Here is a 27254-nt window from a genome sequence, read left to right on the forward strand (position 1 = left end):
TCTACTTGCAGGAAAATCTTGGGTGGGGGATAAGAAGATTAAAGAAAAGAGGGTACACAAAATAAGACAAGAAGGGAACAGCCTTTAAATCTGGGACTTGAGAGTTTCACCAAGAAGTGTTAGAAAAAGAACCTTATGCCTGTCTATGCCTCACCATTAAATTGACTGGAAACACAGTTATCAAAGAGCACTTGGTGAACAAAGAGGAATGACTCATTATTGAACAATTCCTTCTACTTCAGTGCAGTAATACTAACGTTTTTATTTAACTACCTGATAGTTTTATAAGTTGATACAGGAAATGATCTTAAATGCTTCCTCTTTTCTTGCTTTTTTTCTGACCATGTATCTTTTATTTTCTATCACAGCAAAACTCATACCAACCAACAAATAAAGGAAGATACAAAGTCTTATAAACATCTAGAAAACATTTTTTTACTTGTGCTGGCCTGTGATAACACGTGGCAGTTGTTGACTGAAGTTTACAATATATTGTAAATTAAGACTTTTAAAAATTGTCTTGCTGATTTTTTTAAATACAAGAAACCAGTATTTGCTAAAGAAATCTTCTGACAGTAAGTACCCCCATAGTTATTCAAATTATATTTAAATCAGGCCTGTTTTCAGAGTATGATGATGTTCTTTACTGTAAAATTTAAATATTGGTATTTTAAACATATTTGGATAATATTCCTGTGACTTAAACAATGGAAACATTCAGACTTTGTATTGAAGGTAATAAAGTATAAAAGTCACAAAGGGACTACTCACTTTATCTTTCAGTGAAATTGTGATGATCTAAGAAAAGGTAAACTCTTGTCATACTGTATCCATGCTCTTTGAGCTTAAACCTTAACTCACTGCAACATATGTTATAGGAGTTTTACAAAGTAGGCTCAGAGTTTTTGTTTAAATTTTTATCATTGATAATAGTTGTCTATTTTTGTTTTTGTAAAATTAAAGATTTGTAGTATAAGGGTGGTTTTTTTTTTTTTTTTTGCTTTTCTTTACACTGCAAAGAATTTTAGTATTTTAACTACTTTTGGGTTCCTTTCATAACCTCTGGTTGTATGCCTAGGTACTAATTCTTTTTTCATCATCTTTAGAAGAAAGTGATTGTAGGCTATAAATATTAAATATGATTCCTTTCCCTCTAAAAATGTTTGTTTAGGCATCTGTACATATACTGTGTATAAATACTCTACTTTCATCTGATTTTTACAGGATTATTGAGATTATGAGTTTCTTCTTAAAAAAAAATTTTACAGCTAGGTGTGATAGTACAAGTCTGTAATCTCAGCACCCAGGAGGCTGAGGCAGAGAATTGTGGGTTCAAGGCCAACCTAGATTACATAGTAAGATACTGTCTCAAAAAGCAAAATAATTTTTTAAAAACTTACTTTAATACTGGCACCCAAATTTCATACGGACATCAGCATCTCTCAGTGAAATTTATTGCACAAGGAATCAAATGTTTTAAGTCTGGAGGTGTGGCTTAAATGGTAGACTGCCTGCCTACCAAGCACAAGGCCCTGAGTTCAAACCCCAGAAACACCCAAGGAAAAAAAAGGTGTCTTAAAGCCCTCAAGATCTAATTTTGAGTGTTCTAATTTAAATAGCTATAATTGGATTACTTAATATTCTGGTATTTTAGAACTTCATATTGTTGTCATTTTAGAAAGTTTTATTAGGAATTAAATAGACATATTTCTTGAAATTAAGGAAACAAAAAAGTTCTTTTCAATACACTTGACTTACAGTTTTTAAAGCAGAAAAAAATCAAGGCATATTATGATCATTCAAACAAATAAGGCTGGAGGCTGGCTCAAGTGGTAGAGTGCCTGTCCAGCAAGTGCAAAGCCCTGAGTTCAAGCCCTCTACTGCCAAAAAATAATAATCATTTTAATATTACAGTTAGTTGCTAAAGTGACAGTGGAATATAAATCATTCTTTTTTTTTTTTTTTGAGGTACTGGGGATTGAACCCAAAGCCTCATGCATGGCAGGCAAACACTCAGTCACTGAGCTACATCCCCAGCCCATCATTATTTCTTTAATATAAAGTTATCCCTACTGAAAAAGTAAGATATAACTGGGGATTATTTTTAGATCCCTCACATATCCGCTTACCTTATTGAAGGAGAAAAACAGACAAAACATATGTAACAACAGACCCAAATAAACCATTTACTCTCAATTTTCACTCTTTGTGGGCTCCTTTTTATTCTACCCTAGTTTATTGTCTTATCTTTATTATTGAGTGGTATTTTCTTTTCTTTCATACAATATTGGCATTGGAGCTCCCTTCAACTTCTGGGATCACTTTGAGATCCAGAGATTTTTATCATTTTTGCATTTCTTTTATATTTGTGTATGGAGTTGTGATGAGCCAGTGATGGTATTTTGTTCTAAAATTGAACATTACTGTTAGAACATTTTTTTAGTGTCACACTGATTTTTAAAAATTGAATGATGTATAGACTTTTAATTTGCTCTTTACTGCAACATCAATATTTGCTCATGTTTTCTAAATTCCTTATAAAATAAAGTTAATTCAGTATGGGTTTTCTCTATCATTCCTCCAATGCTTTTTCCTACTGTTTCTCTAATCTTGTGTATAGTCGTAGACTTTTGAGAGAAGTATTGTACTCTGTATCTTTAAAAAAAAATTAGCTACTTGAAATATTTACATTTCTCTTCTAAAAATTTCTTCTTGAAGAAGCCTCTGAGTCTTTGATATATTTATATTTTATATAAGGCCAATACAGAAGAGTAAATAGGTTCATTTTCTGCCAGAATTTAGTCACATTGACATCTGTGGAATTATCACAATCTACTGTTAATGTATGCTAACAAGAAATTGAGACAAAAAAATTGAAGTACAGTGCTGAGGGTGAAGCTCAGTGGTAGAGTGCTTGCTTACTGTGCATGAGGGCCTGGGTTTGATTCCCCTACACCACAGAAAAACAACAAAATGAAAGTAAAGCTTGAAGGTGTGACTAAGTTCTCCCCAGCTGCTTTTGCATACTTTATTACTTGATATATTTCATACCTTACTGACTTTGTAGGTGTACACATGATGTTCAATTGATATTCACAATGCATCTGTTATTTCTAATTCTTTTGGGGGAAGGAATGCTTACATATTAAGAGTTGGTTTTGAGTGGTTCATGCCTGTAATCCTAAGTACTTGGGAGGTAGAGATAAGGAAGATCACAGTTTGAAGCCTGCTGGGGCAAATAGTTCACTAGACTCTAACACACAACACAAGAAAGGGTTGGTGGAGTGGCTGGAGTGGTGAAGTGCTGCTTAGTAAGTGTGAGGCCCTGAGTTCAAACCACAGTACCACCAAAAAAACCCCAAAAGAACTTGTTTTGTCTGTTTTAAAGGAGAACCAGCTCTCGAATCATGGAATTTATAAATCTCATTAAGCTTGCTGTGGGGTCTGCTCTTATTAGTAGTAATCACACCTTGGATAAGCCTCACTGGCTATGGTACTGCCACTGCACAAAACTAGGGGTCTACTTCTAAATAACACATCAGCATCATAAAAATTGTGACTAGAAAGCAAAGCTCCCAAGTTGTGATTCAGCTGTGACCTTGCTGTGCGTTAGCAGTCATCAGCACAGTCCTTCAGTGACAGATTTGCTTATTAATACTTGTGTAAAATGACAGCTGGAGGATGAATGGTAGTAGAAATGAAGTCTAGGGTAAATAACTATCCTTTATTTAGTAAAATACGCCTATGTGCTGTTTTGTAGATCATTCTAAGTTCTTAGAGCAGACAAGACTTATGAATGGCTTGCTCAGTGCTGTCCATGAAAATACTCCTCCACATAGGCAGTGCATACCTCTACTCCACCTTTTTGAGAGGCAGATGACAAAGTATTGCTTGAGTCTAGGAGTTTGAAACTGGCCTGGTCAACAGAGTGATCAGTCAGTAGACCTAAGTCTCAAGGCACTAGTTCTTCACAGTTTGGGTTACAGTTTTGAATAACGGTGAGAATCTTCTGGCAATGAAAGCTAAAATTTTATCTTTAAAAAGGGGTATATGTGCTTGTGTGAATACATAAGGAAAGCGACAATGAATAAATATGTGTGGAGGGGTGCTATTTTTTATTGAGTTTAGATCATCATAAAACCTTAACAAATCTTACTGTGGTGGGACATTTAACTTGAGTATGACAAGATCTTAAACACCACTTAATGAAATGTCTGTTCTGTTCACAGGCCAGCTTTCTGAAGCTAAAAGCAGCTAAATTTCCATCACTAGGTTAAGTTTCCGATATGTTTGATATTATGTTTGAAAGTATTTTTTTCTATATAATTTATAATTTCTCTCAGGCATGAGTCCAAGTAAGAATGTGAAGAAAAAGTTTGAACAAACATTTTTCACAAAATTCCAAAAATCTGATGGCTTCCCTTTTACTGTGTCTTATTGTTCTAGTTGGTATGTATGAGTGTATACTGTTAAATCACATGATTTTGTGGTGAGGATTTTACTTTTTTTTATTATTGTTGTTTTTTTTCATACTGGGAATTGAATTTAGGACATCGAACAGGAATTTACCTTTGATTATTTTTTTCTTGACCATGTCTTCCATATGTAACATGAACTTATAGGACTTCATGATTTTGAAACTCAAGCCTTCAAGAAGAAATCCTAACTTTTCACTAACCCTGTTGGGGAAAGGCAAAAAGGTGCTTAGTGTTTAGTATAAAGAAAGTTTAACACCTTTGGAGTACTGAACTCAGTTACTCAGTTATTCTTACATATTAAAATTTTTTTTTTTTTTCTTGGTGGGACTGGGGTTTGAATTTAGGGCTTCACATTTGCAAAGCAGGTGCTCTGCTATTTGAGCCATGCCTCTAAGTACATTTAGCTCTGGTTATTTTTAGAGATGGGGTCTTATGAACTTTTTGCCTGAGCTAGCTTTAAACTTAGATCCTCCCAGTCTCAGCTTCTCAAGTATCTAGGATTCCAAGAGTGAGCCACTAGTGCCCCAGCTTTGGGATTACTTTAAAAGCCATAATTCTAGAATTTAAAATTTTGAATACTTTTTTTTTTAATTCATATGTGCATACAATGTTTGGCTCATTTCTCCCCTCTTCCCCCACCCCTTCCCGTGCCCCCTCCCCCCCCCCCCCCGTCCCCTTGAATAGTTTTTAACATATGAAAATACCTGGTTTATATATGAAATGTCCCTCCAAAAAGCTAGTGTTTTGAAGGGTTGTCCTGAGTACAAGTAGTACTTAGATGTTGAACTTTTGGTAAGTGCTTGGATCATGTGGACTATCCCTTTGTCAACAGATTAATCCATTCATGCATTCAAAATTTGAATAGATTTTTGAGAGGTGGTAGTGGTGAAACCATGGAAGGTGGGATTCAGTTGAGGAAAGCGGGTCACTTTGGATGTGCCCTGGAAAGATATACCTTGTTCCCTACTCCTTCCTCTCTTTCTGCTTTCTGGCTGCCATGAGGTGAGCAACTTCACTCTGCCGTTTCCTTCCACCATGATATTCTGCCTTACCATAGTCAGAAACAATGGAGCCAACCGACCATGGACTGAAACCTCTGAAACTGTGAGCCAAAGTAAATTCTCCTTTCTTTATATTGTTTCTCTCAGGTAATTGTCACAGTGGCAAAAAGCTAACCCTTTGCTTATTAGTCTCCATAATTTTGCATATTAAAGAATAAAGGAAATGTGAGGATTCAGTGCAAAGAGTATATTCTTTCTATGACCTTGGTAGTAAATAGATTTTTTAGCAGCCTCTATCAACTCCAGGCACATTTAGCAGCCTTGGGTATTAAGGTATCATTGGCCTTTCCTTATTCCTGAATTCTTAGGATGCTCTCAGGGGCCTTCCAGATAACCCAAGGATCCTTGAAGGCAGCATCTTTTCTCTGTGCCTGTGCCTCAGGAAGCCTTTGGGAACTCAGACTCGCAAGGCTCTCTATGGACTTTTGAACTGGGCCTCCTATCACCCAAAACAGCCTGGGCTCAAGTCTGTCATTGGTAAGCCTTGGGTTTGTCTGGGAGCCTAAGAGCTTCAAAGAGAGCACACAACACTTTTTACTGGTCCAGTGTTGCTATTAAATGTGTGTCTTTGCGGTCGTCATTCTTTGACACATGTTTGAAAACTGCTAACAATTTTTCCCTTCTTTTGATCTTGAATTTTAATAGGCTGTGATCTAGAGAAGTGCAATCCATTGGAAACCAGGAAGAAAATACTGAATTTTCTGCTTTTCTTGTCTTTTTTTTCCCAGTATTGGGATTTGAACCTGGCCTCAGTTCAAGCCAGATGCTCCACCACTTGAGCCATTCCACCAGCCCAATTTTTCAAATTTATCCTTAAAATTATTTTTCCTCTGGGTTTTTAAATTTTTGTTTGCCTGTTGTGCAATACTGGGGTTTGAACTCAGGGCCTCATAGTCCACTTGCCAAGTTTTCATGTTAAACATTGTTATGCCATTGGTATAACAGTCCACATACATAATTATAAATAAAGTGTCATTGAGGAAGGAGGTGTGGCCTGTTTTGTAAGTGTGGTTCAAGGCCCTGAGTTCAAACTCCAGTCCCACCAAAAAAAAGTAATGTTATATATTGGGGGTACTTGGAAAACCTTGAGCAAGTTGCTTAATTTTTTGTGTCTACATTCTGCCCCCCCACCCTTTTTTTTTTTTTTTGGCAGTGCTGAGGTTTGAACTCAGAGCCTCACTCTTGCTAGGCAGGTACTCGACCATTTGAGCCATTCCACCAGCCCTCCATTTTCTTTTCATGTATAAAATGGGCATACTTATGTCTTCAGGTCATTGTGAGGGTAAGATACCACGTTTAATGCATGTACAAGTAGTGCAGCATTTGTTAAACACATGGTAAAGTGAGCCAGTATACGTATTAACATCATAATAGGGAGTGGAGGTGCACTTTCTTACATTCTTTGCTATCCTCAATATTTAGAAGAGGGTACTTTTTTGGAGAGGTGATTAGGTCATGAGGCTAATGAGATCAGTGACTTTAGAAGTAAGATCATGAAGGGCAATGGGCAGTGACCTTGCCCTTTCTTTGCATCAGAAAACAGACCCTCATCAGACATCAAATCAGTAGGCACCTGGATCCTGGACTTCCCAGCCTCCAGAACTATGAGAATTAAAGTTTTAGTTTTTGTAAACCACCTAGTCTGTGTTATTTTGTTACAGAAGCTGAAACAGACTTTTTCAGTGCTGCTGTAACAAGCTGTCTACAGCCAATTGCTACTGTTGAAATCTAGACAGTGAAGTCCTTTGTTTCCTGTGTTTATTCCAGTTGGATTGTAAGTATTTAAGAACATTTTGTAGCCTCAATTGAAAGGTGTTTAGAGGCAGCCAGCTCCCAGATTTGGACACATACTCCTTTTCTAGCCTTTTCATTTATACAGTCATCATTTATTGTTCAAAAGTCTTGCTAAAGCTGGTGGCTTGGCTGGGCACCAGGTTTCACATTGCCTGTAATACCAGATGCTCCGAAGGTGGAAATCAGGAGGATCAAGGTTCAAATCCTGTCTAGGCAAAATGTTAACGGGACACCATCTCAACAGAACAAGGCATGTACCTGTGATTCTAGCTACACAGGAGGCTATAGGTAGGAAGGTAGGAGGTTCATGGTCTGAAAAATAACCTAAAGTAAAAAGGACTGGAGGTATGACTAAAGAACACTTGGTGGCAAATATGCCCTGAATTCAAACCCCAGTACTGCCAAAAAAACAAAGCAAAAACCATGGTGGTTTGTGGCTGGGAATGTAACTCATTGGTACCAGAGCATTTGCTTAGCATGTGCAAGGTCTTGGGTTCCATCCCCAGCACTACAAAACAAAAACTGGTGGTTCATCTGTGTAATGTGCCTTACCTTGAGCCAGGTTGAGCTAGCTGATGGAAAAGTAATGAAAAATGTTGGATTGATCCAAATTATATTTCAAGAATGTATGTATGCTTTTGAAGAAAAAAATTCAAAAAAATTAATACTTAAGTCAAACTTTGTTACATTTTAAAAGGTGTTCTTGCAAACCCCCACATCTCATGCCCCTCAGGCACTACAAGGGCTTGAACTCATACTTGCTAGGCAGGCACTCTACTACTTGAGCCACCACTACCATTGCTGCAAATTTTTCATGATGATAAATGGCTATGCTCTTGAAAAAGCCTCTGCATTCTACATTAGCATCTTATAAAATCAGCCTGAGATAATTTTCAGAAAACACCAGACCCACCATTTTCATTGTATTTAACACTCTTCTGATTATCTTATTTGTCCACTGCAATTAAGCCTCCTGACGTTAGGGACCATCTCTTTTGAACTGAAGAGTAATTTGTCTAGGGTCACTCACCTAGTAAGTGACAGACCTCAGATTTAAATCTATATCTTCACTTCAAAGTGCCTGTCCAATTCACTGACTGTAATACAGAAAGTGCAATGCAGCACACACGTGGTCTAACTTTCCATTTGATCACCATCAAAATATGTTAGTATTGCTTTTTTTAATTTACATGCTGCTGCTGAAGTGATTGGGAAGATTTTTTTTTTTCATTTAGCACATACTTCATTTCTTCAATCAAATCCATGTTAATAACATTTAGTACATGTTCTCTCCTGTGCAAGTAGGAAAAATTACATTTAACGTTTCTAACCAATATGGCTGTTAACTTCTGTACAATGCCAACTCAGTACAGTAACCTGGGATACTTTTTTCCCAAAGTTGACAGCCACAGGTAAGGTTTCCAGAAATGAAAGATGATTTTCACATGATCTTGATATAGAGCATTAAACTTAAGGAGTAATTTAACCTTCAGAACAGGTAAGTATGAGGCCTCAGCAGGATACTAGTTAAATGTCTTTCCTTTCTTCTTCATAATCTCAAGTAACACATTCAGAATGTGGTCACTTGCCAAGTCTTTGACCAGCTCTTAAACTGGAAATCCAGGCAGGGTGGTATATACCTGTAATCCCAGCTACTTGGAAGGCTGAGGTTAGAGGATCACTTGACCCCAACAAAGTTGAGGGCAGTCTGGGTAACATAATGAGACCACCTCCCATCTCAAAAAAAATTAAATTGGAAAACATGCTGTAGTTTACCAGTATGTCTGCAGAGTAAGCTAGCCAAATTCTTGCATCAGTGTTCTAGAGTTTATTGAAGTGACAAGTCAATTTAAAAAATTTTTAAGTAAATAGGGATCCTAGAAAAGATTACTTCCAAAATAGGAATATGGTCCTACATTGCCCCTTTCCCCAGTGTAATGTAAAGATGACATAAAATGTCTTTAGATTATAGGTAGCAACCTTGTTAGAGGGTCTCATTCAAGGACTTAAACATGAAAGGAAAATTGAAAGTTGAATGTTAGACTTCACTTCCTCTGAAAGCCAATTGCCATGCTTTTCAATGCTTGCCTGAAGTTAGAGGGAGTCCAGCTTGTAAGTCTGCTCTCACCCCTGACACCAGTTGTAAGTTCAGGGGTCCCCAAAACTCCTTAGATTCAGTACAGTAGAAAGCTCAACAAAATTCAGTGAAGGCTGTTGCACACACACGGTTTATTTTGGTGAAAGGATGCAGATTAAAAAGTGAAGGGAACACTGAGTGCCAGTGGTTCAGCCCTATAATTTTAGCTGATCAGGAGGATCACGGTTTGAAGCCAGCCCAAGCCAATAGTTCACAAGACCTTACCTTGGAAAAAAAAAAAATTACAAAAAAGGGCTGGTGGATTGGCTGGAGGTGTAGGTCCTGAGTTCAAACTTCAGTACTGAAAAAAAAAAAAAAAAAAGCAAAGGGAAGAAGCTCATAGGGCAGAGTCCAAGGAGGTCCTGGTGCAGAATATCTACTTGTCTCCCTGTGGAATCCTGGTCAGGGTACTTTACTGGCAACAGTGTGCACCAACATACCAGCCTGCCAGAGAACCCTACCTTCCCAACCACAGAGGCTCACCTGAACCCTGGGTTCTAGAGATTTTCCTGGAGCTGATGACATGATCAGCTGTACATGTAAATGATCAGTCTTTGGTTCCCCTGGAGGTGGAGTTGATACCATGTGACTCTGCACCCACACTAAATCACATTTTTAGACTATCTGACATGAGTCAAGTCCCTAGGCAAATAACACTATCTGGCATGGCATTCCAAGGGCTTACAGGAGTATACCTCCAAGTGTCATCAATTGGCTGAGTTCTTCACTCTACAGATGGAAATCATTAATAGGCAAAATGCACCTTCGTTACAGTGTCGGCAGCTCTGAGCCTAGGGTGTGGCTCTCAGTGTTACAGCTCCGGGCTTTAAGTGCCACTGGCACGGCACCCAAAAACTGGTGTTACATCCCTGAGCTGGGGTCAGGATCCTCAGCTCTTAGTAATTCAGTGGCTTTCTCTGACTCTTCTGGCAGGTGGGGTTTGCATCTCCTCTGCAGTCTTGGCTCTTCACAGCCTTCTTCACCAGCTTCAGCTGTCTGCCAACTCTTTCATTCTCAGTACTTCCACAGTCCTTTGTAGTCCCAGCTCTCCTCAGTTCTCTGCAGACTCCTCCTGGCCACTCTAGAACTTCTGCAGTCTTCTAGCTACTGCTGGTTGTGCCTGGGGCAGGCATTTCCAGGAGTCACCTGCTCTTCATGCAGCCAGCCAGGCCACTCTACCTGCAATTTAAACATACACACACTAGGCAAAAACTCACTGGGACTAGTCCTTATTGGGGGCTTTGAGAGTGTAGGGAGTGGTGCCTACGCAGCTGGTCACTTGTTAGTATTAGCTATTATAGGGGGTGGGGGAGAGGTGGTTCTCCTGGACCAAATTGAAGACTACTGCAATGTGGTCCTGATCAGCCATGGACAGGATGGTCTGGAGTGACCATAGACGGGCTCATCTGAAGTTTTCATGGCCCAAGAGAAGTCTCCTGCAGCAAAGCCCCATGGAGCAGCACCCAGGATGGTTTCTGCAGATTCCCTGGCTGGAATGAAGCCTCCTCTAGGATCTGAGGCTGGATCTGAGTCTGTGCAGCTGCAAGGTGTTTTAAACACAGCCTGGCTGTCCTGGTGACAGCTGAAGGATCTGTGGAGGGAACAGCTGTTTGACAGCTCCCAAGGTTCTTGTTTGTGAAAGTGGCAGGACCTCGAGGAGTGATAGCAGTAGCCCTCCTTCAGAGAAAGCTGCAGCTTCTCCCTATCTGTCCTTGTCTCTGTCTGAGGTTGATGATGGGTTCCCTGCTTCAGTAACTCCCACTATAGCAGGTACAGAAGGGCCTGACAGTTATCAGTCAAGTAGGGAAACGATTTGTGCCTGAGGACCTCAAACACATTGAGGGCTTACAACAAAAGTCTAAAGTGAAATTAACATTCTTGGGATACTTAGCTCCCTACCCAACCCTTACAGAGGAAAACAAGTCCCTTTAGGGAGGGCTGGGTCCTCCTAATCTCTCACAGGAGCCAAGGGCAAAGGCCAGGCATCTTGGGGCATATATGTACCGATCGTCTCTCAAAGACTTAAGTGCCTTGTAGATGCTCCCCTCGGCCTTCTAGATTGCTGTCCTATGGGTATCTCTTCAGTTCACCCCCAGCTTTTCATCAGAAGCAAAAGTAATTTAGTTATTTGTATTTTTCAGGATATGCTAGATTATGCTATAGTAATTACCCAAGATCTCTGATTTAAAAAAAAAAACTTATTTCTCATCTATACTAAATTCTTTTCTGGGCTGGGAAGGGGAAGCTGTACTTCATATCTTACTGCATGATCCACGATGACAGAATAGCTCTGCCATCTGGGCTGTCACAGTCCTTTGGGAGAGGTGGTTAGAGGAGTACAGTGGGACTAAATGAAGACGAGTTGTAATGTCTACCATGGCATCCAATAAACGCTTTGCAGAGTTCTCTGCAATTAAGGGTCTTGCATGAATTAAATGAGCACCTTATCACAGAGGCAAGTGGGATCATTTGACTTACTTTGTGCAATTTGGATGACTCAAACTTGGGCAGTGAGTAGGCATTAATAGAAAGGCGACTGCTTCATCTGAGGTCAAACTTTCTAGAAATTAGAACTGGATTGTGAGCAGTTGCCTAGAAAGGTAGTATATTCATACATGAGGGAATTAGTAAGCCCTTTATAGTGGGTCAAATAAGTAAAGTATAAAAGGTTGGGAGGGAGGCTCAAGTGGTAGAGTCCTTGCCTTGCAAGTTGAAGGCTCTGAATTCAAACCTCAGTACCACCACGACCAAAAAAAAAAAAGTCAAAATCTGTTGTACTGACTTGCGAAGATGACTCATAGACTGTGGTGAAACATATTTTGCATTGTTATAGCACTTATGCATTCCACTGAGTTTGTAAAATATGTCAACATACAGCATAAAACAATAGTTGTGTCAGGGTAAGCCTGGTATGAGCCTTCCCTTCCCTGATCAACAGGCCACCAGGTGAAGTTTTACCAAATAGCTGCCATCATCCAGAAAAGTCAGCTTGTATCTGTGCACAGTTCCAGTTTGGTGGCTAGATCTTCCCCAAAGTAAGCTCACTGGAGGTTTCCTGGCTCATGCTGCTCCTACAAAAGATCTTTCCAGAATCAAGTGGCGATTTAAACCCGTATGTTCCACCAGGATTCTTCCTACCCTCCACCTCAGCTTCCTCTCCACCAATCCATGTCCAGCACCTTCAAACCCCAGCTCAACACTCGAGTCCTCTGCAAGCCTCCCTCGATTATTTCTTTCAACTCTAATGATGAAAACAGCAATGAGTACTTTGTTTCTGTGAATTCTTATTTAAGATTTTGTTGAAATGTCAATGTTTGGTTATCTTCAAAGATATAACAAAAACTTGGACAGCTTAAAAACTTTTATGGAAATTTTTAAATGTTTGAAAGTACGGCTGGGGTGTAACTCAGTGGTAGAGCTCTTGCCTAGTATGTGCAAGGCCTTAAGTTTGACCCCCAATACCATAGAAAAAGAAAGAAATGTATTTGAAAGTAGTATGATGAGCCTCTAAGTACTGATGGCACTTTAAGTAGACCTAGTAGCTTATTTAATTTCACAGCTCTAGAAGGATATGGTCTTCATCTCATACATTTGGAAGAATAGTGACTTGCTCAAGGTAACATAGGCAAGTGGGAGAAAGCCATTCAGGCCCAGGAATTTCTAATTTCCTCTGTTATTCTGACTGCTTCCCCACTAGGCCTGCAAATCACCTGACCTTGTAAGTATGAAAGTGTTTGTTTTTTAAGTGTTTTTATGTTCAAATGCCATTTCAGACAAAAGTTGAGTTACGAATCTGGAATGATGATGATATAGGACAAAAGTGCTCTGATGCATTCTCAAAACCCATTTCAAGAGTAAAACAACAGCTGAGTGTAGTGACTGACCCACACCTATAATCTCAGCATTTGAGAGGCTAAGGCAGTAGGATCTCAAGTTCCAGTACATTCTGGGCTACAAAGAGAATTCTAGGCCAGCTTGAGCTACATAGTGAGACTCTGTCTCAAAAAAATAAAAAAGTAGGTCAGGCATGCTATTACACACCTTTAATATCTGTGATCCCAGTTCGTTAGAGGCTGAGACAGGAGGATCATGACAAGGCTAGCCTGGGCAACATAAGGAGATTATCACAGGGGAAAAAAAGGACCAGTTGCTGGTGGGTCATGCCTGTAATCCTTGCTACTCAGGAGGCAGTGATCAGGAGGGTCAAAGTTTGAGGCCAGTCTGGGGAAATAGTTCAACAGATCCTATCTTAAAAATACCCAACACAAAGGGAGAGAGACAATGGGGACAATGTAGCTAATGTACAATATAAATCTTACTGGAATTGTCACTATGAATCACCCCCTATAAAACAAATATATCCTAATAATTTATTTTTTTAAAAAAAGAAAAAAGTCCCTACACAGAAAGGGGCTGGCAGAGTGGCTCAAGTGGTAGAGTGTCTGCCTATCAAGTGTGAGACCCAGTAACACCACCAAAACAAAGAAAAAAGTCTTGTTTGGGGAAAATTTGTTTTTTGGTAGGTTACTTAATAATATATCCTCAAATCTGTATTTGTATTTGAACTGTTTCCTACATTGATATTTTCCCCTTATGTATAAATAATACTAATGTGATCAGTTCTGTTTTGTAGTATTTCATAGGTACAAGTAGAATGATGTTTAGTATCATGTTATGAAACCCTGCCTGACAGAAAATCCTATCTTCTCAACTAGGGAATCACACCTGAGCTTTGGTGTCCAGAGTTTTATTGGAGCTCATAGACATCTCAATAGACCCTTTGGCTGACCTCCATTTCCAGTCTATCAGTAGTATGAATGAATGGGTTTGCCTGTGTTATGTGTTGTGTTTGACTTCCTGCCTTTCACCCAGAGAAGTTGTTCCTCCTTTCATTCTTAGGCCAGGTGGCACCTGCTGAAGAGCTATACTTGTTTTGTAAAACTTGTTTTGTCTCTTCAAATAGACTTCGTTGCCTGGAGGGGAAGGACAAGCCATCTTTCATGACCTCTCCCTATTGCATAATATTGCACTAATCCTGGACCCTCTCCTTTCTGACTTCTAGAAAATTGCAGGAAGAAGGATTGAGGAAGCTAATCTCTTCTGCTAAGTGGGTTTGTATGTGGGAAGTAACATACCAGAAATCTTATAATCCATAAAAGGAGGAGTTTGTAAGCAAACTACTGCTTGCCCCACCACTTCCTTGATGGTGGAATTGTTACCAGAGTTTTAGGGCAAAAGCCCCTGCTCTGGGATTCCCAAAGGACTAGGCTTGGCCTCTCTTCACAATATGCCAATCAAAGAGAGGAACGGTAGTGAAAGGCAGGAAAAGAGCTTTAAGAACAGATGAAAAGGTTTAGTGACCCCAGATCTGTCTTGAGGAGTTGGCAGGAACTTTGGGATTTTATAGAAAAGGGGAACAAAGGCAAGGGTTGGGGTTTGCTTAGCCAGGGGTTTGCATAGCCAACGAAACAGGTCATCTTGGCCAGGCCGTGGCCTCAGGATCTTTACCTCAGGCCTGGTTCTGTGAAGTTCAAAGTGGCCATGGGCAGTCATTTGCTTGAGAGGGCAATTTGGTTCCCATCTTGTAATAATTGCCCCTGTTTGGAGTGGGGGTAGTGGAGTGATCTCATCAAAGAAGTTCGCCATTGCTTAGGGTGGTTTCAGACCCTTGTCTTAGAGATATTTATGGAACAAACCTGTCCATTTTTGGAATCCAAGCTAAGTGCAGCACAAGTAACTAAAAGGGGGAAAAAAAGTTAGAGGCAAAATGAAGTCAGAGTGGCACAAAATGTAGTAAGACCTATGACTCTGTCCGCCTTCAGAATGAAGACTGGCAGTTCTAAAGCGGTCCCGGATGCAAAAAACTGAAAATGATAGGGTGTCCCACAAAAGTCATGAGACTTTTCATTATCACATGATCTTAGGTCTCAAGGCCCCAACACCCAGTGTCATTTGAATATTCCCATTTTGTTCTCAGGTGGGAAATCTCACTAAAGAGTAGACGCCGTGTCTCTAACATGCTAGAAGAGGGACCCTAGGAACAGGTCACCTTAGCATAATGAGGCATTAAGTCTTTTGCAAACAAGACACCATGTACTAGCCCTGTATGGGGTGAGTAGGAGTTCCGACAGTACAGAACTGGGGTGAAAATGAATGCAGGAAGGAAGTCACTCATCCTCCCTTTTTTTGGTGGGACCCAGCAACCCAGCTCTTGACTACCCATCCAAGGAGCAGCACAGACCAGAACCTCGCCCGCGGCTTCGCCGTCCACGCCGCGCACGCGCAGCTTGGTCCCCCGGCCCTTGTCAAAGTTCGCGTGCTGGGCGCCGGCGGGAGACGCGGTCTCGCGATGTGTGTGCGTGCGCGTGCGCACGCCGTTCTCGTGGGCTCGCGCACGCCGCGCTCGCACTACGGGGCTGTGGCGGCCTCTTCCTGCTGCGTCCGGGGCTGGCCTTTACGCGGTGGCCGCGGCCGGAGCTGGACGCCGGCGACTACCTCGCCGCCCCGCCGCCCTCGCTGCTTGCCCCTCGGCCCTGGACTCTCCCCACCCGAGCAGGGAGGCGGCGGCCGAGGAGCGAGCGGCGCCAGCGCGAGGTTCCGGCCGATGGGCAGCCCCTGGACGCGCTGAGGGGCCGGGCTACGCGCGGCCGAGGTAGGTGGGCGCGCGGGCTGCCAGCTCGGGAGCGGCGGCGGGAAGAACCCCGCAACCCTTGCCTCCGAGGGGCCCCAGGTCTAGCGAGGGGCACGGACGCAACCCGTCCCGGGGGAGATGCACCGGCGGGCGGGGGAGGGAGAGAGGGAAGGGAGGGCGCACCCTTTCTTTTCTTGGAGAGGTCGGAACCCGCAGTCCTCCCTCCACCCTTGCAGCGGGAGCCTCGGGAGTGGCGTCTGCGCCGAGTGGCCGCCGACTTCGCCGCTCGCGGACCTCCAAGTGCGCAGGTCGCGGGTTTTGGTGTTGGGCGGGCGGGGCGCGCAGCCCTTTACTGGTGTGCTCGCCCATCTCCTGCAAACTTGTTTGATAAGGTCCTGGTAATCGGCGCTTTCGGGGCACACAACAGGTAAAGCATTCTGAACGCCTGCTGTCAAATACGGATTCCAGCACCCGGGACACTGCGCCCTGGGGCACAATTAAGGAGTAGAAGGAAGACAAAGGAGGCCGTTATTTAGGACCTAGCCTGCTATCCCAACTTTCTGCGGTGGGGCAGGGTATGTAGCAACTGGGTTTTGCTAGACAGACCGTCAGAGATGGAGATGGGTCGCGAACTCACACTTGATTTATAATTACAAAATCATATGTGATTACATACAGTTGTTAGCCAAATGTCTTGAGAGAATCCCTGAGACTAGGTTGATGTACGATCGTTGAAGGAGAGTGGAACTTGGGTTTCTTGAAAGGATGGTTTTCTCTGTTTCCAAAGCTTCAAGAATGCCTTGTGAAGTTACTAAAAATAGTTGTAGTTCTTTATGTTGGCAGTAATGACTGCTACATTCAAGATAAGGGAAGAGGACTTGATTTTATAAAGAGCAGCTCGCTGAAATAACTTCAGGAGTTAAACACACTCTGTAAAATAAGTTCAGGGAGGGATTGTGTTTCAAAAGTTCAAATTGCCTCACAGTCAAAATATATATGAATATCTTACTTTCAGGGAACCATTCTTTAAAATTTATTTATGTTATTTATGTTTGAACTCACATCTTTGAGCCATGCTGCCAGCCCATTTACTTTACTTATTTTTCTGATAAGGTTTCACTTTTTTTTTTTTGCCCTGGCTGGTGGGACCAAGATCCTTCTACCTATGCCTCTTGCCTAGCAGGATTGCAGCTGTGCACCACCACACCATCCCCTTGCTTATTTTGCAAGATGGAAGTCTCACTAACTTTGCCCCCACTGGCTTCAGGAAATAATCTTCTCAATCTCTTGTCTCCCCAGTGTCTGGACTTACAGGCATGGACACCACACCTGGACCTTAACCTTTCGTAGTCACCAGGGCATTTCTGTAACTCTTGGCTTCCATTCAGCCCACACTTTCTAGAAATGTGTTTGTTCTGATTTTCTTAAGAAATATGTCCTGAGTAGTTTCCATGAACTTAGTGTGCAGTCTTTCAAGAATAGTGAGCTTTGGTTGGAGGCATGGCTCAAGTGGTAGCGCACCTGCCTGCCTAGTAAGCTCGAAGCCCTGAGTTCAAACGCTAGTACTGTCAAAAAAAAACCAAAAGCAAAGCAGCTGTTAGACAGGCATGGTGGTGCGTGCCTGTAATTGCAGCTACTCTGGAAGCCGAGGCAGGAGGATGTGAGTTTGAAGCCCAGGAGTGAAAGGGGAGCATTATGAAATACAGGGCTAATGCTTGTATTGTGCAAATACTGATGGTAAACATAGCATCCATAGCCGGTGATTGTGCACGCAAGGGTTTTATGCTGATGCCTAGCTTAAGGTTGCAGTCTGAAAGGGAAGGATTAATTTTAGTTTCCTTTTGTTAACTGTTTACATGAGTGTTTGTCAGAGGGATTTCTTGTCTGGTTTGTTAGTCAGTTATTGAATAAGCAGCATACTGTACTTCTTGGCAGTAGCAGGGAAGGGAAATACAGAACACATAGAAGACCCACACTTTGGACATGGTCTTTATGTCATTATCTCATTTTCTTTTCTTCTGGAACAGACAGCTTTACTGTTGTCCATTTTGCATCCTATTGCTTCTTATAGTGTCTTACATCGAGTTGGCCCTCAGTAAGTGTGAATGATGCCAGCAGTAAATTAACATAATATTTTAATACAAACCAAAGGCTCAATTCCTGGAGAAGATTAAAGGAATTGGAAGCAGGTATCTTTTGAGTGGAGTAGGAGGGATAGAGTCACTCTGTAGCCCTGGCCTGAAACTTGCCTCAGCACAGACTGGCCTCAAACTCAGGATCCTCCTGCCTTAAACCTCCTAAGTGCTGAGATTATGGGCATGTACCACCACACCAGGCTATGTCTCTCTCACCCTCCCCCCCTTGCTTTTTTATTGCAGGTCTAATTTCTTAATGGTCTTTTTTTTTTTTTTTTTTTTTTTTAATCTGTGGGTTGAATAAAGGATATGTAGCCACATTTTTGGCTTTAAAAGCCTAACATAATGTAAACTGAAACTATATATTCTGAGTGCTGATCGGGAATGTCCCAGTATGTTAGAGAAAATGAAGTAAAGCAAGTGAGGTCCACAGGGAAGGTTTTGGTAAGTTTGGTGGTAGGAATTGAAAAGGTGTGAATTGTAAAACATTGAAACTGACTGTAGAAAGGAATGTGTTCTCCATCAACTGGCAGTCCTGTCTGTGAGAGAAAGAACTTACATCTTTCTTCTTCTTCTTTTTTTTTTTGGCAGTATTGAGGATTGAACCCAGGGCCTCACACTTGCTAGGCAAATGTTCTTCCACTTGAGCTCCAGCTTTTGTGTGTGTGTGTGTGTGTGTGTGTGTGTGTGTGTGTGTGTGTGTGTGTGTGTGTAAATTTTGTTTTTGAGCTAGGGGCTTGCTAACTTTGGCCAGGTTGGCCCTGGACTTGCAATCTTCCTGCCTCAGCCTGCCACAGGCACAGGCTGGGATTATAGCATGTACCACCACACTTGGCTTCCCCTGTTTTGAGAGTCTAGCAGGATGATACCAGAATAGTAAGATTGAAAAGGGTTCACTTTTCCTTTGGGATCCTCCTTGTGTTTGCATATGGTCTTTAGTCCAACTTTATTGGCAATAAACTTATTTTGGTTCCCATTTAATTCTTGTATATATTTCCCAATGAGTGTATAACTTGAAGGGAAGAAGAATGTGGTTGTCATTTCACAAACCTCAACATTGACTTTTCTTCAATATGGAAATTTATCTGACTTTATGTTACCAACAGAAAGGTTTTGTAGATATTTGTGAAGGTAGGGACTGCAGAGGTGAATAAAAACTTAAACATGGACTGGCAGAGTGACTCAAGTCATAGAGTGCCTGCCTAGTAAGCTTGGGGCCCTGGGTTCAAACCCTAGTACTGCCAAAAATACCAGACAACAAAAAAACCTTAAATAGGAACATTTTAAGTTGTATGTTTTCATTTTAGTATAGCTGAGTGATTTCCATGGTGGGAGGTAATTTTTTCTTGTCAGGGAGCATTTGGCAGTATCTAGAAAAAGTCTTGATGGTCACAAAATGTGTCAGGGTTGGGGAGGCTGGGGGAGGTGTCCTACTGGTGTCTAATGGATAGACATCAGGGATGCTGGTCACCATCCTACAGTGCACAGGACAAAACCCCACAGTTATCCCTGTTACTGTGATTGTTGGTTCTGAATTGAGATTCTCTAAATTCTTATTTGGATTTACTATCTCCCAGTATGTGACCCTGCCTGGCAGGTTGATAAAAGTCTGCACCTATTTCTGTAACATAGAAGAAGTAATTTTAGGTTCTCATTGTCATGTACCAAGGATTAACTCAGACAATGTGCAAAATGCCAAGCGTACTGCCTGGCATATCAAATGGTCATACTGGCTAGAGTATGGTTTAAGTGGTAGAGCACCTGCCTAGCAAACTTGAGGCTCCTGAGTTCAAACTCTAGGACAGTAAAAAGCAAAACAAAAAACAGAATAGAAAATGCTCAAGGACTAACTTTAGGCTAATGTGTTTGAAACTTACCCTCAGGTGTCTCCGGTTTCTCATCTGAAATTAGAATTGGAGTTAGTAAAGTGATAATTAATAACTTAGTTCTTAAACCTTTGGGGAGTAAAAATTGTTCCTTTTAATATTTGTGACTAGCTCAGTCTTGTTTTATGTTTTCAAGTCTGTTAAGCTCTTGCTGTAAACAAGTAGTATCTCATTGTAATATTTTTCCTACATAGTTAGGACTTTAAACCAGCTGGTCAATAGTTCTCTATTGATTTTTAGCAAATATTTACTAGTTCAACAGAATTTGATTCTGTGACTTGATTCCCATTTCCTTTTGCCTTTATAAGCTGAAATAAGTTCATAGTGGTTTTGGCTGACATTAATTACCTGTTGGTTTCTTGTGGCAACTATTTTCATAACTGAGGTCTTGTTGCAGCTTTACATATATATATAAAGGATAGAGGCAAACATTTCCTAACAACTTAGGACCGGACCATCAGATATGTTTATACCCTTCTAAATTTGTTAAACTCTCTCTTTTGGGACTAGAGGTATGACTCAAGTCAGAGTGCTTGCCTTGCCAAAAAAAACCCTTCTCATTTCTTGTATGTCTAAATGATATGGCTACTTAGGGCTGGATTGTTGGGGTGGTTTTAAAATATTCTTTATATAGAGAAAAAAAATCACAGCGATGTCCTCACAGACAAAGCAGAGACTTTGGACTCTTTGTTCAAGGGCTCCTGTAAAGGAGTATTGTACGTTCAAGTTTCTGTCTTCAAAATAGGAGCTATATATTATTATTATGGTTGTTGCCCATATTTTTGTAGTATAAGTCTTAGACTGTTTGTATATGTGTTCACTCATTTTAGGTAATAGGAACCTTTGCTTACTATGTTACTGCCTTCTGTTTGGATAGAGGATGTTTGAAGGGAGTCAGTACCTTGGGCCAAGAGATTGTGTTCTTTGCTTGACTTTTGTAAAGTGTAACATACACTAGGGATCTGTATAAATTATAAATTGCCATACAATAATAATGGAGTATCTGTCTTGTGGAAACTTGGAAAGGTTAGAAGTATATAGTGAGAAATGCAATAAAAGGCCAAAGGAAGATGTTCTAAGAAAGTTAGGCAAGGTGAAAAAATCATGTTAATAAGAGTTCTTGTTTTTACTGTTGTCCTTTTGGGGTTTAATAATCTAAAAGAAAAACTTTGCAAAATGTAACATTAACATTCATTTTCTACTTAACGCCAATTTCTAATCAGAGAATATTATGGCCCCTAAATTAGTATTATAATTGAGTTATATGACATTTGTCCCTACCATGATTAAATTGAGAAAAACATGGATCTTTGAATCTGCTGATGTGTATTTGTTTGTAAGTGGTCTGGAGTCCTGCCTGTTGGCCTAATTTTAGGTAGTCTGCACAGTTGTTGGAAGACAGACTATTTTCCCATTGAATGCTGTCATACAGATATATATTTGTGTGTGTGTATTTATGCATATTTGTCTTTATTTTTGGTAGAAAATGATGCATCCTGTTGCCAGCAGTAATCCAGCATTCTGTGGGCCTGGCAAGCCTTCCTGCCTCAGTGAAGATGCCATGAGAGCTGCCGATCAGTTTGACATATATGCTTCCCAGCAAAGCAAATATAGCCACACAGTCAGCCACAAACCAATGGTTTGTCAGAGGCAAGACCCATTAAATGAAACACACTTGCAGACTACAAGTGGGAGAAGCATAGAGATAAAAGATGAACTAAAGAAAAAGAAAAATCTCAATCGATCTGGTAAGCGTGGCCGGCCTTCGGGAACCACCAAATCAGCGGGATACCGGACCAGCACGGGCAGACCCCTGGGAACCACCAAAGCAGCTGGATTTAAGACAAGTCCAGGCAGACCTTTGGGTACTACTAAAGCTGCGGGATACAAAGTCAGCCCAGGGAGACCTCCAGGTAGCATTAAAGCTCTATCCCGTCTTGCTGACCTCGGTTATGGCTGTGGCACTGCTGCTTTTCCTTACCCTATGATGCATGGCAGAGCAGTTCATGGGGTAGAGGAAACCAGCAGTGAAGTGAAGCCCCCCAATGAGTGAACAAGGCAGGAGAGAAAGGCCAGGTTGAGAAGGAGATTGTGAGTAATCCCAAAGCTTCTTGCTTTTATTTTTGACATACATAACTTTGTGGCCTGGGTTTCCGATTTTGTTTTTTTATTTGGTTTCTCCCCCGCTGCTTGTGCTCAGAAGCTGCCATATGCTGACAAATACACCCAGGGCATGAGCAGTGTGGCATTGGATTTGTACATAGGTTCAAACTGAACACCTAACTAAATCATTTTTGCTTTTCCTTAAGAGTTAAGGTTGGTTGTGTCGTAGGTTTCATTAGTACTTTTATGCTGATCTAAATAGACACTTCATGTGCTGAACAACTGAAACCATTATACCTATATTGTAAGCCTACAGTATAATAAAGGTATTATCTAAGATATTTTTACTGATGGAGCAAAAAAAGGAAACTAACGATTCAGGATTACTTGAGGTGATGGCTGTGTGAGTTTTTGTAGTATTTATTTCCATGAGACCACACACAGCTATTTCTATGCTTTGGATTTTAAAGCTTATTTTTTGTTTTCTAAGTTTGAGCAGCCTCTTATTTATTGATCTACATGGCATTAATTGATGTAACCATTATTCCTAAAAGAATTCTTCAATATTTGCCTTTTAGTAATAACAGGTTGTGTATTTTTTAATTGCCTAAGAACATATATACCAAACACTACAAATAATTCATATTTACAAAAAAACCCTTAAACTATTTTATAAAAATGGCACATTACTTTTTTTGGTGAAATACAGTACATTCTGAGAATAGCATATTTAATATAGAAAAAAGAAACATTCTTACAGTTTGCATGTAGCTATAGTCACACTATTTTGCCTTTCATATATGCGGTGAGTCTTAAAGTATTAAAAACATTATTAGTGTTGCTCATTTATTTGGAATGTATTTTTAGTTTTTCTGAGAAATTGTCCCATTGCATTAGCACTTACTGTGTTTTCAGGTTTATATCTACCAAAGGATACAAATTGAGTGGTAGTGTAAAACTGGTGTGAACAGAATGTAGTTTCTTGACCATCAGAACCCAAATATTAAGAGATATAGGAATCCATCTATGCATGAAATATATAAAAAATGCTGGTTAGTGTAATAAAAAAATCTCATTGTGGCTCCAGTGAGACAACTTCATTCAAAAGCAGTTTTTTTCCCAATAATGTTTGCTTTAGAAGATAGAAAAGAGAAAAAAGTATGGGCCATGTATTTCTAGTTAGGGACAGAGAGAAGTCTCCCCTCCTTTCTGAAATAGCCCTTGTTAATACACATTTTACTTATTTGAGTTTGTTCTAAATAAAAACTGTGAGATTCAGATTTTAAAAATTCCACTGAATTTTAAGGTTTGTACTTGTAGTTTTAAATGCCTTTGAGATTAAAATGTAGATTGCAGGACCCAGAAACTTTTAAAATAATTAAAATTTCTAACGGGCACATATTATGTTGGTTGGACTTGCTCTCAGTTAATGCAAACTCTGATTGCAAATGGATGTCATGTTTCATACCTTTTTTATCAGGAAAAAAGCAGCAAGCCTTCAGGTGTTCCAGTGATGCCTGACACAATGAGCTGGACTTTATGCTGCTCTTTACAGTGAGAGGTGTTGCATTGTATGTGGGAACTGTGTGCACTGGCATCTAAGACAGTGACCTCAACTATTCTAGCTTTGCACAAACCCTAGCAAATCATGTTGGATGACTACATAATCAGTGGTAACATTCTGGCAGCTAAATTGTTACAGAATTTCTTCTTGCAGAAGCTTAGAATATAAAACTTTTAATAACTACTCAGAACAGTATAACTTCTGACACACACAAATGCTTGCATCTTTATTCATGTGTTCATCTATTCACTTTCCTTCTGTATCTGTCGTTTGGCCGTTTCTCAAGATGATGTTCAGCAGTTGCCTGTTTAGAAATCCTCTTTCAAGCTAGTTCCTGATGAGAGGTTTAATTAAGTGTTCTGCCATAGAATAAAGTATGCTTTGCCAAGGATTTGGTTGCATGTGTGTTTTACAGTAAGTTATTGGACATGCCCTTTCAGTTTATTTTTCATTCCTGATTATGTTAAACAGACCCTTTCCTCTCTCCCCTGCCCTCTCCTATATTCATTCCACTCTTCGCCCTCCAGCACATCTACTCAGTGGTGCTGTGCTGTGTGTCAGAAAATAAGCAGGTGTATTACTGTATAATGGATTTTGTATACATGTTTATGAAATAGTGAAATCAGCTAAAGGAGGTATGTTCATAAGTGTTTATTATCAGGAGCTATGTCCCAGAGAAAAAAGGGACGAATGGCTACAGTTGTGAGTGGATGACATCGTTTAGAAATCTGAATTTACTTACTGTTCGTGTGAGCAGTTACCTGGAATATTAGATGTATGTGCTGGTGAACATCTCCTGATTCCACTTACTTGTCTCCTGTGAACAGTTTACTGGTACCATGCTGAAGAGAAAGACATCTAAGTGATTACATGAGTGAAGTCTTAAAATATAAAATATTTTTACTTCTATAATCTAAAGACTACATTGTGCATCTTTTGTAACACTGTCTCTTGTTATGATAAACACTGAAATAGCATGTTAAACATTTGCCTATACTTCAGTATATTCAGTTAGGGAAAACTGGCCTTTTCCCCAACTGTACGATTGTTTCTTAAAGGGTAAATTGCTAATTTTTTACTGTGTAATTCTGTTCTTCACAAAATAGGTTCACTATTCTGTATTAAAACTATTGGTCAGAAAATGATTTGCTATTCAAGTAAGTTTGCTTTACATTTTTCTTTAAAAAATATATTAACATGCCTTATTTATTATTGTTACCATAACAAATAAGGAGCTAATACAGATGAAATTTTCACTTTTTGACAGATACAATCTTGTATAACTAATCTTTAGTATGGGATGATTTTGATACTATCTTTGGAGTTTTGCACTGGATATTAAAAAGTATACTGGCACAATGTATTGGAAGAAAATAAGTAGCATCTGGCTTAGTTTTTAATATTTGGGGACATTTTTTAAATTAGTGTTTTAATTAGACTAAAAGTTCTTTTATTTTTCAAAAGAAACACCTGTCAAAGTATATTTAATTTATTCATTCCAAATTGATGTTTGTGTGAATTTACATATATATTTTCATGAAATAAGACTAGTTTCTTTGAGTTAAAGTGGCTCCATTTATTAGGTCAAGAGTGATTCATCCAGTGTAAGAATAGTCACAATGTATGAGTTTAAAAGCAGCTTTAAAAGAATCAGTTCAGGGGATATTGATGATAACTGTTAGTCACTGTCTCTGTATGCAGTAAAATTTTACAATCCCTGTATAGTAAAATATAAGAATTTACAACAGTTCAAAACATTTTTTTCTTGGACACAAAATGTTTTGATGCTATTACTACATTTTTGTTTTTGTCACAGCATAACTATTTGCTCTTCAACTCTAGGATGTATCTAAGTCTTTCCTTTGCTTACACCCATGTATCCCAAGTAGACAAATTTATGCTCTTACATACAGTGTACTTAATTGTCAGAAAACTAATGCTACAAGAAATCAAGTATGTGGTTTAAAGTAATCAGACCACTTTGATTCTTTAAGTTTTCACAATTTCCTTTTTCCACAGACAATTATGGAGAAAATAATTACCAGTTAACTGATAATAAGCACGCTGTCCTCTGCTGTAAAAAGTCTGAATAGATACTGTGTATGTTTTAATGTCCATGAACTTGAGCTACTCGTGTGCAGTTATGTGTATGGGAATGGAGTAGTGTTCATGATTTGTACCTACATCATCATATGGATGTATATTTATTAATAAAGTCATTACTTTAAAACCAGCCATGTTTACCATTTTATCTTTTAGTGAAGTACACTGTTTCTTATGATTGTAGATAGTGTATTTTTCTTGGAATTTGGTTTTTAAAAATTCAGATATTATACATGACTCATTTTTTCTGTTAAGCTTATTATACATGACTCATTTTTTCTGTTAAGCTTAATGAGATCAGTGTCTGCACCTTGTGAAACTCATTTGAGATTTAAAAAATGCACTTTCCCTTAATTATTTAATTGTATAATTGCTTTTCCCTTTATTTTTTGATAGTGCTGAGATTAGAACTCAGTGCCTTAGCCAGGTGGCAGTGACTCATGCCTGTAATCCTAGCTACTTTTACGAAGATGACAGTTCGAGGCCAGCAGGGTAAATAAATAGTTTGTGAGACCTCATCTCTAAAATATCAGAGCAAAACAGGTTGGAAGTGTGGCTCAGGCAGTAGAGTGCCTGCTTTGCAAGTGCGAAACTCTGAGTTCAAACCCCAATCCCATCAAAAAGAAACCCAACAACTCAGTGCCTGGTGCTAGCTAGGCAAGTGCTCTACCACTTGAGCCACACCCTAGCCCTCCTTTCCCATCTTCTCTGAAGCCTGCAAATTGTCTAGAACAGAAGCTGGCAAACCACGGCTACTGCCTGGTTTTGTTAACAAAGTTTTACTGAAATGTTTGTATTTGTTTACAGATTGTCTATGGCTGTTTTTGCAGAGCTGAGTTGTAACATAAAGCCTCCAAAACCTAAAATATTTACTATGTGTTCCTTTCCTTTACAGAAAGTTTATTCACCTCTAATGTATCAGGATAAATTGGAATAGGAAACAGTAAGTAAAATAGTAAAATTTGAAGTTGAATTTCAAAACCTCAAAAAAAAATTGCAGTGTGTGATGATTCCTGTCTGTAATCCTAGCCACTCCAGAGGCTGAGGCAGGAGAATTGTAAATTCAAGGCCAACCTGGGCAATTTAGTGAAATCTGTTTCAAAATTAAATAAATACATAAAAAGGTGTGGGATTGTAGCACAGTGACAGAGCACTTGCCTAGTACATGTGAGGCTGGCCTCAAATTCATGATCCTCCTGCCTCAGCCTTTGTAGTAGAAAAAAAAATTGACATTGGCTTTTTTTGGCCTTTGGATTACAATAAATAGTCTTCAGGAGGCTGACTCAGTTCTAGGCCAGCCTGGACTGTGTAATGAGACCTGTGTCAAAAAAAACAAAACAGTGGGGACATCAAGTGGTAGAG

At 39.8% G+C, this 27254-nt stretch overlaps 2 protein-coding genes across 9 annotated transcripts in view; both read left to right on the plus strand.

The window, feature by feature from the left end:
- Positions 1-515, plus strand: part of Ddx46 (DEAD-box helicase 46) — a 53727-nt gene extending 53212 nt beyond the window's left edge. For all 5 annotated transcript variants that reach the window (XM_020172903.2, XM_020172904.2, XM_074058781.1 and 2 more), the window contains one exon: positions 369-515. In XM_020172903.2, coding sequence (XP_020028492.1) covers positions 369-416 — 48 coding nt within the window. In that variant the 3' untranslated portion in view covers positions 417-515. The remainder of the gene's footprint in view (positions 1-368) is intronic.
- C16H5orf24 (chromosome 16 C5orf24 homolog) lies at positions 455-26022 on the plus strand. 4 transcript variants are annotated; one of them, XM_020172907.2, is made up of 3 exons: positions 15903-16122; positions 21606-22035; positions 23706-26022. In XM_020172907.2, exons 2-3 carry the CDS (start codon positions 21609-21611, stop codon positions 23744-23746), a joined length of 468 nt encoding a protein of 155 aa, XP_020028496.1. In that variant the 5' UTR covers positions 15903-16122; positions 21606-21608; the 3' UTR covers positions 23747-26022. The 4 variants fall into 4 exon arrangements, with proteins under 4 accessions (XP_073914886.1, XP_020028496.1, XP_020028495.2 ...); XM_074058785.1 differs by lacking the exon at positions 15903-16122 and adding an exon at positions 455-575 and having other exon boundaries at positions 21606-26022; XM_020172906.2 differs by having other exon boundaries at positions 15905-16122; positions 21606-26022.
- The last annotated feature ends 1232 nt before the right edge of the window (positions 26023-27254 follow it).

Source organism: Castor canadensis, chromosome 16, assembly GCF_047511655.1.
Source record: "Castor canadensis chromosome 16, mCasCan1.hap1v2, whole genome shotgun sequence".
NCBI lineage: Eukaryota > Metazoa > Chordata > Mammalia > Rodentia > Castoridae > Castor > Castor canadensis.

Excerpts from the sequence above, each read along its gene's own strand:
- C16H5orf24 (XM_074058785.1), top strand. The coding sequence starts at position 21,609 with ATGATGCATCCTGTTGCCAGCAGTAATCCAGCATTCTGTGGGCCTGGC.